Source organism: Maylandia zebra, linkage group LG22 (assembly GCF_041146795.1).
Source record: "Maylandia zebra isolate NMK-2024a linkage group LG22, Mzebra_GT3a, whole genome shotgun sequence".
In the NCBI taxonomy this organism is placed as follows: domain Eukaryota; kingdom Metazoa; phylum Chordata; class Actinopteri; order Cichliformes; family Cichlidae; genus Maylandia; species Maylandia zebra.
Window position 1 is genome coordinate 29,505,495 of NC_135187.1, and position 14,918 is coordinate 29,520,412.

General features: G+C 39.3%; 1 protein-coding gene and 1 long non-coding RNA gene across 3 annotated transcripts in view; one reads left to right on the top strand and one right to left on the bottom strand.

Moving 5' to 3' along the window:
* Nucleotides 1-14,207, top strand: part of LOC101483776 (CMP-N-acetylneuraminate-beta-galactosamide-alpha-2,3-sialyltransferase 1) — a 26,240-nt gene extending 12,033 nt beyond the window's left edge. The window contains exons 3-7 of one of the 2 annotated variants that reach the window (XM_014413829.3): nucleotides 2,376-2,572; nucleotides 5,190-5,351; nucleotides 5,571-5,616; nucleotides 5,741-5,860; nucleotides 10,969-14,207. In XM_014413829.3, the coding sequence (XP_014269315.2) occupies nucleotides 2,376-2,572; nucleotides 5,190-5,351; nucleotides 5,571-5,616; nucleotides 5,741-5,860; nucleotides 10,969-11,136 (693 nt within the window). In that variant the 3' untranslated portion in view covers nucleotides 11,137-14,207. Of the gene's footprint in view, nucleotides 1-2,375; nucleotides 2,573-5,189; nucleotides 5,352-5,570; nucleotides 5,617-5,740; nucleotides 5,861-8,939 lie in introns of both variants that reach the window. The other variant, XM_076879013.1, reaches the window with a different exon arrangement.
* LOC143414659 (uncharacterized) overlaps nucleotides 1-14,918 on the bottom strand; it is a 188,373-nt gene that overhangs the window by 75,111 nt on the left and 98,344 nt on the right. The gene's annotated exons all lie outside the window — the stretch shown is intronic.

A 14,918-nucleotide genomic window follows, 5' to 3' on the forward strand; every position in this document is an offset into this window, starting at 1 on the left:
TTTTTCTGAGTATGAGTTTTATTCTAAATCTACAAATGCATATAAATCTAAATAAAGTTTTCCCCCAAGGCATGCAGCATGTGTTTGTGGCCATACTGAACGTTACAAAAGCACAAGTTTAACTAAACAATTTTAATATGGTTTAATACATTTTTAAACACATGAGCACAGAGCCCGAGAGAGCACGGTCCGGAGACACGGGCGCGCCCCTGCGCGCCCAGACACACAGCCTCGGGCGCGCGCGGGCGCGCGCACACACTGACCCGCCACCAGATGGCGTTTTTTGAGCATAAAAAAATAAATACATTTTTTAATTGCTTAAAGAAATAAAAGAATGCTATTTTTGATATATAAGAAACTTTCTAAATAATCAATTATATTTTTATGAATATCATATTTTTATGAATATCATATTTTTATGAATATCATATTTTTATGAATATCATATTTTTATGAATATCATATTTTTATTATTTAATTACTTCCTACTTCCGGACTTCCGGAGCTCATGAATAATTTAATTAGGGGATAATTTAATTAGGGGTCATAAATCAATTAAGGGGGTCATAAATCACTGCGTTTGACGAAAGGGGTATAATATCACTCTCTTATATATATATATATTTATATATATATATATATATATATATATATATATATATATATACAGCGGGGAAAATAAGTATTTGACACATCAGCATTTTTATCAGTAAGGGGATTTCCAAGTGGACCATTGACACAACATTTCCACCAGATGTTGCCATCAAGCCAAATATTGACGTCATACAAACAAATCAGAACATATAAGTATACAAGTTAAACCACAATAAATAAAGTGAAATGACACAGGGAATAAGTATTGAATACATGGAGATAACAAGGGGCAAAATGACATAGAAAGCCAGGAGATCACCTGAAATCTGTCAGTATTGATAGAGAAATCCTGTCCCCTATCAGTACCAATTGATATCAGCTGCTTTAGTCCTAATTGATGGCCTATAAAGGCTCCTCATTACCCAGAAGGCACACAGGAAAGACTTCATGATGGGTAAAAGCAAAGAACTCTCTCAAGATCTTCGTAATCTTATCGTTGAAAAGCATTTTGATGGGAATGGTTATAGGTGCATTTCCAGAATGCTGAATGTTCCTGTGAGCACTGTGGGGGCCATTATCCGGAAATGGAAAGTGCATCAGTTCACCATAAACCTGCCACGATCAGGTGCTCCACGCAAGATCCCTGTCCGAGGAGTCCAAAGAATAATCAGGAGGGTTCTCCAAGAGCCAAGAACCACTCGGACAGAACTTCAGGAAGACCTTGCATCAGCAGGTACTGTTGTTTCAAAGAAAACTATAAGCAATGCACTGAACCGCCATGGCATCCATGCACGCTCACCACGCAAGACTCCATTGCTGAACAAAAAGCATGTCAAGGCTCGGTTAAAATTTGCGCAACAGCATTTGGAGAAGCCTGTGGATTATTGGACGACTATAGTATGGTCAGATGAAAGCAAAATTGAACTTTTTGGCAGTCATTCTACACACCATGTTTGGAGAAGAAATGGCACTGCTCACCACCCCAAGAACACCATACCAACAGTCAAGTTTGGGGGTGGAAGCATCATGGTTTGGGGCTGCTTTTCAGCAAGGGGTACTGGCAGACTTCATATTATTGAAGGCAGGATGAATGGAGAGATGTACCGGGACATTCTGGATAAAAATCTGCTGCCATCTACCAGGAAGCTAAAAATGAAAAGAGGGTGGACATTTCAGCAAGACAATGATCCCAAACACAAGGCCAAGGAAACAATGAAGTGGTTTCAAAGAAAGAAAATCAAGTTGCTTGAATGGCCCAGTCAATCACCTGACCTAAATCCCATAGAAAATCTATGGAGAGAACTGAAGATTAAAGTTCATAAAAGAGGCCCAAGGAACCTTCAAGATTTAAAGACCGTTTGTGTGGAAGAATGGGCCAGAATCACTCCTGAGCAATGCAGACGACTGGTCTATCCATACAAGAGGCGTCTAGAAGCTGTAATCACCAACAAAGGCTTTTCTACAAAGTATTGAATAAAGTGTGTTCAATACTTATTCCCTGTGTCATTTCACTTTATTTATTATGGTTTAACTTGTATACTTATATGTTCTGATTTGATTGTATGACTTCAATATTTGGCTTGATGGCAACATCTGGTGGAAATGTTGTGTCAATAGTCCACTTGGAAATCCCCTTACTGATAAAAATGCTGATGTGTCAAATACTTATTTTCCCCGCTGTATATATGTATGTATGTATTCAATGTTGACAAAAAAAGTGTAAAACTTGCTGGTTACCAGTTCCATTAACTTTATTAACTTTCCTCTCTTATGTCTGTCAGAAAATAAAGCAGGAAAAATACGACTTCGCTTTCTTCAATGCAACAGTAGACAAGGTGTTTGAGATGCTACCGATCATTTCAGAAGATGTAGAACCCAGGCCTGATCGCTGCAGGATTTGTGCTGTAGTGGGGAATTCTGGTAATTTGAATGGATCACGTTATGGACCTCTGATTGATTTGCATGATTTCGTAATAAGGTAAAATAGAATACAATCAAACATTCACTTTTACTTAGAGTCGACTATTATGTTGTTTAGGGGTGCAACGATACACAAAATTCACGGTTCGGTTCGATACTTTGGTGACACGGTTCGATATTTTTTCGATACAAAAAAATGTTCATGCTTTTTTAATTTGTCATTTATTAAAATTATAAATATATATTTTAACTCAAAAGTACAGTTTTTAAATTTAATGTTGCTGAAACAACAAAGTAATAAAAAAATAAATCTATCTGATCGAGAAATCACTCATCTTTGGAAAAGAGAGTTTATTACAGAGAAATGGCTCTTTCCAAAATAAAAGCTATACTATACGCTTCTTCTGGGGTATATTATCAGCAGCATAAGGAGAATCATGTGCTCATAAGGAGAATCATGTGCTAACGGCTGTCTAAATGACTCGGGTAAAGTTTGTAGCATGCGTGCTTGTTGTTTTTGTCTGATTCCACTTGTCTTTGCACTAGGATGATGTTGGCGTAAATGTGCAGTCATATTCATTGTGTTCCCACTAGTGCTGTCAGCGTTAATCTGAAATCACGTTAACGCCACAACAAGGCAAATCTCCGTTAACGAGCTACCGCGGATCGCCCCGTGCGTGGGGCTGGACGGCGTCAACACGTTAACGAGCATGGTTCCCACCCATGTAATTGAGCATTGCGTGGCACATCCGACATACCGTTTTACTTTTGTCCATGACGCGCTTACCTTCAGGGTCATACTTCACATGAAGACCAAAATAGTTCCAAAGGCCAGATCTGAATGAGGGTGGGGGAGGTTTAATTTGCCATGTTGCAATGAGCTTAGCTTCTGTCTTGCTAGCTTGCGCTGCGCTAAGTGGATCTGCGCTCGACAGTGCAGCCTAGGCGGAGTAGTCAAACGCAGATCCACTTCTTTGGCTCTCGGAGGAGGCGGACGCACTTTTTCTCCTCTCCCCTATCTTCCCTGCTAGTTCTTATGTCCTTGTCTAGTCTCGTGTCTTTTTGCATTACTTTCCCTGGAACACTCTCTCACAGTCTGTGTCTAAAACCTAAAAGATAATTATGGATTTGATCAACTGGTGTCTGAATGCTATTGACACCCTTTAACGAGAAGTCTGGGCTCGGGAGAACCTGAGTTCCCGGGAGGGACTTTCCCTGCCGGATACACGATGGACGGGTGGCAGAGGATTGTGTGCCTGGCGGGACTGTCGATCGAGGACGCTGAAGATATCTACCTGTTCGGAACCATGATAACAGGGTTCTTGCTGATCGGAGCTGGCTTGGCCCTGGCTTATCGGAGAATTAAGAGAGCGGAACCGGCTGTTCAAACCCCCACAAGGCTGCCCGCTGGGATTGGAACGACAGGTGCAACTTCTCAGAAAGGACTCACTGAAGGCAGCATGGTTAAGAGCTTGGAGGCGCTTACGACTGCAGTGAATGCTCAGAATAACACCTCTGAGCGTATGTATGTTGGATTACATCAGGAAAGAATCTACTCAGAACAACATCTCTGGGCGGAAACTGGATTACATCTCGGATCAGTTGGCTGCGGTCGTGAGGTCTCAGAATCTGCTATGTGAGCAAAAGAGCGAACAGAATCGATGGCTAATAACATCATGGAGAAACTCGCAGCTATTAACTCATTCACTGCCATTGACGTCTATAGCCGTCAATTGCAGTGAATGGGTCAATGGGTTTAACTCATTCACTGCCAATGGCTGGCAGTGAATGAGTTAACGGGAGATTGAGAGACCAGTGTCGGAGTGTTAAAAACAGCTTGAAATTCTCATGAGTTGTTTGCAAAAGAAAAATCACCATCATAATGCGGCTACCCCTTCGGCGCCAGCTGTGGGCTCAAGGCTGGAGCTGAACAAAAACTCCCTGATAACGACTGTGTTGAGTCTTTTCCTTCCCATTCCCTACAAGGCCACCTGGGTTGGCTGGAAGACTGTTTACTTAGCCTGGCGGGGCGAAGGACACTGTCTCAGCTGAACTATGGACACACACACACATACATATACTGATACTGGTAAGCACTCACTGACGCATTACTCTCCCTATCCAACGCCACCTCCAACTCTTACCTCCCCCATGATGTGGACATCGGGTCAGCTGGAGGCGCAGTCGAAGATTGCAGCAGTCCCAGATCAGATGTACACACTGGAACACTTTACCATGTTGCTTGTCTGTGTTTATTGTGTTATGGTGTGTTGATACCTGTGCATTCCTGCATTATCCTTTTGTGTTACACATTTCGATGTTTTTTTCCTCGCTACCTGGCCTGACCTGTCTCCCCAATGTGATGTTTGTATTGTATGTACGGTCGGCAAGGTCTGTCATCTTGGTTGTAGGCAAAAGGCCTGCAACTGACAAATAAAGGCTATCTCATTTCATCTCATCCCCTGAGCTCTCAACACAGACTGCATCGTCAGAATAAAAGTTGATAAAATAAATTAAAAATTTTGTATTGTTCGATACATATGCGTACCAAACCGAAAGAACTGTATCGAACGGTTCAATATCGATACGAGTATCGTTGCACCCCTAATGTTGTTGTATTGACTCTATTCACAAAATATGATTTAACTGCATGATGTTAAATATGTATAATTTAGAATGAACTATGGGCCGACCAGAGGCTTTGAAGTGGATGTTGGTACCAAAACAACTCATCGTGTCATGTATCCAGAGACTGCTAGCTTATTGGACCACACCACTCACCTTGTGTTTTTTCCATTCAAGATGGAGGATTTTTTGTGGCTCCTTGAGAACGTTGGGTAGTTCAAACATTGCTGTTACCTTTTTATGTTTTTGTATTTAGAATATATATTTAGTACACTTGAATATTTAGGGTTGTGAAAAGCTTAACAAATTCATTATTGTGTGCATTTATCATTTCAATCGGAATCTAGCGTTAAATGATTCTAATCACATAATTGCTAATTAATTCCTTTTCTAGCATATATGCCATTAACGTAAAAGCATATTTCCAACAGAGAAAATGGTGATTTAAACAAACAGAGCCTAGCCAACAAGAATTTGGTGAGTACATTATTCTATATTTTAACAAAAATGACAAACTGTATATTCATATATCAAATATAATTTAGTTAAAAGATTATATTGTGCATTATTCGCAGAATAAATGACCATGTTTAATTACCAGGTGATGATCCTCAATCCGGCTTTCATGAAACACATTCATCAAGTTTGGTTACTAAAGAAGGGTGCTTATCCATCTACTGGCTTCATGGCTTTGGCTTTGAGCTTGATGATTTGTGATGAGGTAGGATAACATTCCAAAAGTCAAAGAAATACCAGTGAAGCAATAAGGACTGCTGTGCAATAAGTACATATGCCATAACTGCCAACTATGCTAAACCCCCCCCCCCCCCCCAGAGAATTGTAATTTTATTTTTGTCCATTACATCTTTGATTGCATTATTTTGGATCTACACTAACAAAAAAGGCCATGTTGGATTTACTTAATTCAATAGTGGACATTGGTTGCACGCAATTGTTTTGCTTTCGCAGAAACTTAAACAACTGAGTTAAATCAACACAACTTTTTCATATTCAATAAACCTGTGCATTTTGTGTTCATAAAATGCGATTGAAACATGTTTAGATGAAGTAAGTTGAGTTCTTAGAATATTTGAATCCTTCACAATTTTGTCATTTTATTTCAACGCTATTCAAAACCTTTTACCCCAATACAACTTGGTCACTTAAATACTACATGTTGTCTTCATATTACATAATGTCTAGAGTCTGGTTACCATAAAAAGTGAATGGCTCTACAACAACTACGATCCTCCTATCTTTATCCTGGTTGCAGGGGGGCTGGAAAATAACCCTGAAGTGATAGGTTACAAGACAGGGTACACCCTGGACTGCTCATCTGTCTATCACATAGAGACAAACAACCATTTGCATTTACATTCACGGGTAATTTAGAATCACCAATTAACCTAACTCTAATAACTGCATGACTTCTAACTGTGAGAGGAAACCAGAATACCCAAAGAGAAACAACTGCAAACTAGCCAGATTGTGGATTTGAACCCAGGACCTTCTTACTGTGAAGCAACAGCACTAACTATCATGCCACCAATCCAGGAAATCTATGATTTCAAGCTTTGATGCAGAATTCTTTTGTTTTTGTCCTTGACAGGTTAAACCACTATAAATAGCAATAGCATGTACGGGATGTGTGCTATTGTTGTTTAATCAAAATTTACAAAGACCAAAGAGTAAGAATGATAATGTGCTGTTTACCTCTTTCTCCTGTTTGAAATTAAACAAAGTATACTGTGATGCTGACTTTCCCAACACATGTATAGTAAATCCCAAAATTTTTTGCTAGGCCCCCCTTTGTTTTAGAAGATCATCACAGTGTTGCCAACTTAGTAGTGATGTGTCGGTGGCGAACGAAACGGCTCTTAGAGAATATTTGAAGTGAATGACGCAAGCTGGCTCCTCATTGGGAGCCGTGGTTTTTTCTTTTCTTTCTCTCACCCTCTCTCTCGCACTTTTTTTCCACTTCACTCCACACGCAAGCCTTGTGCTTTGCGCTGGGAAGAGGGGGGCGGTAGTTACACTCGCAGTAGCACAGGAACAGAGCGGGAGGGGGAGAGAGAGAAAGAGAGCCAGGGACAACAACGTCACATTAGAAAGGTATAGTGATTATCCACAACTATTTTCAGTTGTGGACGATAAAGGATTCAGAAAGTTTATTCATGTAGGTCCATATGACGGAGAATGTGCATTTTCTTTTTGTTTTCATATTTTTATTTAATTGTGTTGTGGTTTTTTTCAGTGTTTTGTCTTGTTCCACTTTAAATTTGTTTAAAAGGAAAAGCTGAAAATTTAAATGGTTAAAAGTTGAAATGTAGTTTTTTTTGTATTATATGATTTATTTATTACATTTTATGTGGATTGAATAAATAAAAGTATATTTACGGTGGCTCATAGAGACAAAGCACATACAAACTCCAAAATACGTACAAACTCCAAAACACATACAAACTCCAAAACACGTACAAAGCACAATAGAAGTGCTCCAGGATGCTAGGGGCAGTGTTGAGCTTTTGTTACCTAGTGGCAAGTCAGGAAGTACCAATGACTGGATTTGGTGTGTGGTAGTAACAGGTAAATGAACATTTTTTAAAATTATTTGAATATATATGAGTGCTTGTGTATAAATACACAAACAATACACATATGCTTTCAATTGTGTAATTTAAGTGATCTAGGTAGCTCTGTTTTGGAAGTTCAGTTAACGCTAGAAATGTGTTTTGGAGTTTGTACGTGTCTTGGAGTTTGTACGTGCTTTTTGGAGTTTGTACGTGTTTTGGAGTTTGTACGTGCTTTTTGGAGTTTGTATGTGATTTGTCTCTAGGAGCCACCATATAAATTTATATACAAGCATATATAAATAAAACCACAGTTTTGTTTTTACATTAGTAATTCCTTTTGTGCATAATTTTATATTGCTGTTAATAATTAATTAAAGCAACAAAACAACCTGAAGATCCGGTTGCGAGCCGAAAGAGCCAGCTCTTTTTAGTGAGTCAAGCCGAAAGAGCCGGTTCTCTAAAAAGAGACGGAAATCCCATCACTACAACTTAGTGACTTGGTCGCTAAATTTAGCTACTTTTCAAATCCCCTTAGTGACTTTTTCCCCCTAAAAAAGCGACTAGCGACAAATCTGGCAACTTTTTCTGGTGTCACTGGAGTCTTGTGACGATGTCATTTAGCAACTTCTAGCGACTTTTAGGACAGCCAAAAGCGATTTTCCTTACTTGTTGGCAACACTGCAAATACACCCTCCAACCACACACACGCCCACTGCGGTTTATTCTACACCACACATTCCTATAAATACATTGTCTCTCTGTGCAAAATGCGGTTAAGGAGGATCTCGGCGCTTCCCCAGCTGAGCTAGTGTTTGGTCAGCCCCTCCGCGTGCCTGGAGAATTCTTGCCTGAAAATCCTCCTCCCTGCTTCGATCCATCGGTGCTATCTCTCAACCCGCTTTTGTACTCGCTTCGGGTTCCTGGTCCGGTGCACCATTGCGTGCCTGACACTTTTGTTCCAAAGACTTTAGAGACTGCTAAGTTTGTTTTTGTCAGGCACGATGCCCACAGGACACCGCTGCGGCCGCTGTATGACGGCCCATTCAGGGTTATCGAACCGGGCCAGAAACATTTTGTTTTGGATTTTGGGGGTCGAAGGGAGACTGTGTGTGTTGACAGACTTAAACCTGCACATGTTCTTCCGGACAGTAATGTAGTGCCAGCCCAGGCCCCTCGCCGTGGCTGCCCTCCTTCGATGGGGTTGACAGACTCTGATTTTCCCCCCAGAACTACCCCCGGACCACCGGCGTTTGAGCCTCCTCCTGCCTTTCCTGCTCGTCTTCACCAGCCTCGTTCATGGGATGGACCTTCCTCTGCCTGTTCTCTCCCTCCCAGGTTCAGTCGTTCGGGTTTGCTTAGGCCCAGGGTCCTGGACTGAATAGAGACCTGACTGTGTGTTCAGGGTGGGGTATGTGTAGCGGACCACCAGGTGGCTCCACTCACACCCAAGTTGAAGGGAAGTGCTGAGGTGGAGATTTTGGCGCTTACTATATGTGAAGTTCTGAGAGTCAGTTAATAAAGTTGGAGTGAGACACTGAGACCTCCCCTGTTGTTATTACATACCTCCACAGCATTACCATTCAGTTTGAGGGTTACAACAGAAAATGTTATATTTATTATTCTCACGTGGTATCGGACGGGATTATTTTAACAAGCGAAGGACATTTTACCAGATTTTTTTTTTTATCCTCCTGTAACTTCACTGTATAAAAAGCTAAAACCTTCAAAGTTTCAGGAGTGGTTATGAGAAGTCTTTGTGAACTAAAAATCAAGAATGTGGCTCAGATTGGTGAGGTGTGGGTAGGGGGTTATTGCCTTTGGAACGGGAGTCGCTAGTTTTATTCCCAGTAATGGTCCTGGCTAGACCCCACATGCTAAAAAAACAAAACAAAAACCAAGCTGTAAAATGGCGCAGCTACGTCTGCAGCTTGTCCGCACCTCGGACACAAACATTTCACTACATGTTGTACTCTGTACTCTGTATGTGACAAATAAAGGTTGTTGTTATTGGCATCCTGGTGTGCCAGAAGGCAGCCAATGATTCTTTTTTGACAGTGTTAATCACTCTGTGCAACCTTCCTGTTCTCAATTGTAGCCCTCAATGGAGAGCATGCTCTCCTACTGTTAGGCCTTCTTTACCAGGGTATTGGTGTATTGGGTCCAGGTGAGATCAGCAGAGATGTGGGTGCCCAGAAACCTGAGGTTGGGGACAGATTCCAGCCGTTCTGTGTTTTTAATCAGAGGGGTGAGGACCTCTCTGTGCCTTGTGAGTTCTTTTCCTTTAACCCTTTAAAACCCGTTGGAGTGGGCGCGCTCCATTTTGCATAACTATTTCTAAATCGCTGTAGAACTGGAACCACGTAAGCTAGCGCAATAACTTTTTTTGCATATGAAACCGGAGGAGTTGTACTTACATCTTATGCCATCAGCTTGCCCTAGGTCACGGTTTCCTTCCACATATAGCTTTGCAAAAATTGCATAAAAAGCATTTGCAGCAACAAAAACGTAATATTCCAGAAACACACTTTGCCGATCCGATTAGCTGTTCAAAACACTTCCTACGTTGGAATAGACCTCAGCGCGAACTATCGCAGGAAAAAGATTTTCAATTCTTTATTTCATTTTTTGGCAATTTATGTAGTTACTATGGACTTAATGCATACATATTATTAATATTTGGGCTATAACGGTTGTACTGATGTATAGGAACTTGAAATGGCACTACAGAATGTAAAACTATAAAGATAAGCTCTGGTGGACTTGGTTCTATGGTAGGTCTTAAAGGATTAAGGACGTTCATCTTCAGATGATTTGCTGAACACCAGTGGGACAAGTTCTCTATCTCCTCCCTGTATGCGGTCTCATCTCCAACACACATGAGCCCAACCAAAGTGGTGTCATCGGCATGCTTGATGATGACGTTGTTTGGATGGGTTGGTGTACAATCATAACTGTACAGCAGGGGCTGAAAATGCAGCCCTGGGGGGAATGGTCAAGTCGGACTGACTGAGGCTGGTTTGTGAGGATGTCAGACATTCTCACCACCAAACTGCAGGTGATCCAGTTTGTTGGTGAGATTCCAACTGAGCAAAAAGGTATTGAGCTCTGCGAGTCTGAGGCTGCCGTCGGGGGTTGGGGGCCTCTGTTCTTTGTAGTTAGTTCAGTTAGCTCTTGTGACAAAGCTGAAATTATATGACATATTGAAATTTAACTTTCATTATTTATTTCTTATGTATTAACTTTTTTTTTTGTCCAGGTCAGCGTCTTTGGGTTTGGAGCAGACAGCAATGGAAACTGGGGCCATTACTTTGAAAAAATCAAAGAGCAAAATTTTGGAACTGGATATCATCCAGGAACATATGAATATAATCTTATTCAGCAGCTACACAAAATGCAGAAAATCACATTGTATAAAGGACATTAATTTTTTTCCTTTGTTTCCCCTTCCTCTTTTTTTAATCCAATGTTTACAGTACAGCTTAATTCATTGTTAACATAATTTATTTTGTACTTCAGTGTTTTTATCTTTAGAGGAGTCATCAGATTTCTTTTTATAAAATTGATTCTCATGGTGTGTTTTTATATATTCAAAGACAAGGTCTTCAGGTTTACTAGTGCTTCTAAATCATAGATGTTAATGTGAGTGTGAAAAGTTGTCTGTCCTAAGACTAGGGTGTACCTTCTTCCAGTGACAGTGGAAATAGCATTGAGCTTCCTCTCCTCTACACCCAACTACATAAGAGCTGAAGACGATGGATAGATGGATAAGTGTTTCTTTTGAGTAGGCATCAAGATTATGATAGTTAGCTAAAAGTAAACTGAAAACTACTAGTTGTAATAAGAAAATATTCTTAAATTCTCTATTGCCCTTCCACACTTTTTAAGCAGCCTAGTGTTGATCCACTAATTATTCTTTAAATCAGACTTAATCCGCTTTTAATTACAAAGAATGTATTTCATTTTTGCACATACAAACTGTGTGGTAATCATTATTAGGATGTTGAAAAGGTGGTGCAGAAAGCTGGTCAGAAGAAAAAAACAAAAATAAACAGCTGATGATGGACAGATGCAACAATATCGATTGTTACTACCTTGTGCAATAAAGAGTATGTGAGTTGTATCACAAGACACAATAAGACAGCTGATTATTTTGTTTCACTAACTCTTCCCGGAAATACATTTTGTATAGGGTATAGGAGCTGTGGCTGTTTGTCTGTGCCCACCTTTAAATTTTAAATACATATAGACATTGAGGGTTCTTGGGAGGGGCTATGCTGACACCGGCTGTTGTCTGGGAGTTGGTCGTTGGCACCCACTGCTCTGCTGTTTTCGTTCTGCATCGTCTTTGTTTGTGATTGCCAGATGCAGTGGCTGCATTTTTAGGGAAATTGTTGTGTATAACTTTATTGTTTACAAAATTTGTGCATAGGTTTTTATTTCTTTATATTTGCATTTCAAGTTGTGAAAATAATTCAGTAACCATGTCTGTGGTTTTTACATAAAAATATATCACTTTTTCCCTATTTGGTTTTTAGGTTTTTTGAGTGATTTCAGATCAGTTGTATTAATACAGTAGTCAGTGAAAAAATAACTGTAAATCGACATATGTGAGACTGTATTCTGAAAATAAGAATACCAAACAAGACAAGACAAAAAACATTTCTAAACGTGAAATATCAAGGTAAAATCAAAAATAGTCAAGAATGATATTACATAATTAGTATCACATACAGTGTTCCCTCATTCATCGTGGGAGTTATGTTCTAAAAATTGATCTACGTCCCTACCCCCTACGGTCACGAGCTGTGGGTAGTGATCAAAAGAAAAAGATTGCGCATACAAGCGAAATGGGCTGCCTTCGAAGGGTGGCTGGCCTCTCCCTAAGAGATGGGGTGAGAAGTTTAGCCATCTGGGAAGGGCTCAGAGAAGCGCTGCTGCTCCTCCACATCGTAAGGAGCCAGTTGAGGTGGTTCGGGCATTAATCTGGGAATGCCTTGGTGTTCCCCCGGACAAGACCCCGGATAAGCAGAAAAAGATGGATAGATGGACATCTGCAATACTGGCCCTGTATTTTCTTGGTATTGGATCGACACCAAAATTTGTAGTGTAGCACAGCACTACTATGAATGAGGGAAAGTGTGAATGTTGAATGTTTTTGATGAAATGTCCAGGCAAGCATATACATATTAAATGACACGATATATGTGTTCTAATAGCTAACTGATAACTTCAGGTTTTTTATTTCTATATGACAATTCTTCATAATTAAACAATAAGAACAAGTAGTCTGATGTCCTCTAATCATTATGAAGATATAATTTGAAATACAATAACACATTAAGATTTTTTACAAAGTATCAGCACTGGATCAGTAAATCGGAAAGGAAATCAGTGGTATCGCACATCACTTCCACAAAGCTGCAGAAGAAGCCTAGGCCTGAGAAGAAGCCTTATTTCAAATACAAAAGAGTGTGAAATTGTAGTTAGACTTGTATTTGTAAATGAACCTCATGATGTGTAGATTTCTTGATTTTATACATATTGGGCTACATACTTATTTATTATAATTATTATAAGGCTATATAGTACATAAAAATTCACGTTTTATGTTAGTGAAATGTTTAATTATCTGGGCTAAAGAAAATAAAGTTATAGACTATACTTATATGAAGCTTGTATACTTACTGCATTTGATGTATTTTAACCATATGTAATGCACATTACAGGATGTAACACCTGCTTATATGTAAAAAAAAAAAGGCTTTGATTTTGCCACCTCTTTTGATTTCCATGCCAAAATTTCTCTAGATCCGCACCTGATACGCATTTAATAACTTGTGATGTTGTAAACTGTTTAGTTGTGTTTGGAAGAAAAGCTAGTATATCACAGCTAACAGCTGGATTTTTCAGTTTGAGTGCAGCCATTGAACAGCAACTTACGAGACCAGAGTGAACGGGAGTGAACGTGAACAGTATAACCTTTGTTTCTTAACATAAAACTAATTGTTGCAGCTAGGGACAGCCCAAATTTTATCTCCTTAAATTGACTTTAGTTTTAGTTTTCTTTAGTTAACTAGCATAAATTAATGTACTATTACCCCCCTCCAACCACATGATGATGCCTTTCTGAGCTGACAGAATGTCACCTAAATATGTTTGTAAAACTTTGACTTTAAGCACTTATTTCTTAAATCCAGCTTCACAGACAGTGTTAAATCTATGTCAGTTTTTGAGAGCTGGGCTCAATGGTGTAATTTAGGCTCTAAATGTGTAGCATTTTATGTGCCCTTTAAATTTTTATTTTATGCTGTTTGTTATTAGCAGCCAATCATGAAACAGTATCATTTGTTCCAATTTCTTAAATTTTATTTCACAAAAATGAATATTTCATAAAAATATTGTTTGAGATACATTATATAGTATTTTTGCACAAAAAAGTGATTCTTTATTTGTGAAAGTGGAACAATAAACAACTGTGTTACTGCTTCACCACTATTTAAGTTTGGACATGTTTCAATAATTCGATGCACCCGTTTCCCAGTTTCTTCGCAACATTTAAAGCAGTCGGGGGGGACTCAAGACTAAGTATTGTAGGTTATCAAGTTACCCTTAGCTTAGTGTTTGTGTTACAGGCCTTCAATGGGGTCTGTTTTTATACAGAAAAGTAGAGGCAGGAGACATGAGTAGCGTTTGGTCTGCAGGCTCTTCTTCGTCTTTTTATTAACAGAATTTCACACCATTCTTCTCCGTTCGTATAAACATTCCTCTTCTAGCAAAAAACATAACTTTGAATCTGGTTTACATGTTAAACCCATTTGATCACCTTGTTTTCCTCACAAGTATAAATCTACAATATAATTGTTGTATATCAGTGTCCTTATTTACAAAAAATCTGTAACTAAATTCTACTGCTGTCCAGCATCAACAATATCTCTGTGCAGTAATCTCAACACTGCGATTAACCTGCTCATTATTACTGTTGTAAGTTCTTTATATCTTAACAGATTCAACAATATATTACATTTGTAAACAATAAACAAACATTCCACAATTGCCCAAAAAACAGTTACATCAGATTATATACATATTACAACATAAAGAATAAAAACTAGATTATGTTGAAACCACCTTTATCAGCTGTCAACATACCAGTAATGTCAGGATAGAAGAGGTGTATCTAGGAGCTACATTTGCCACAAAATAAAA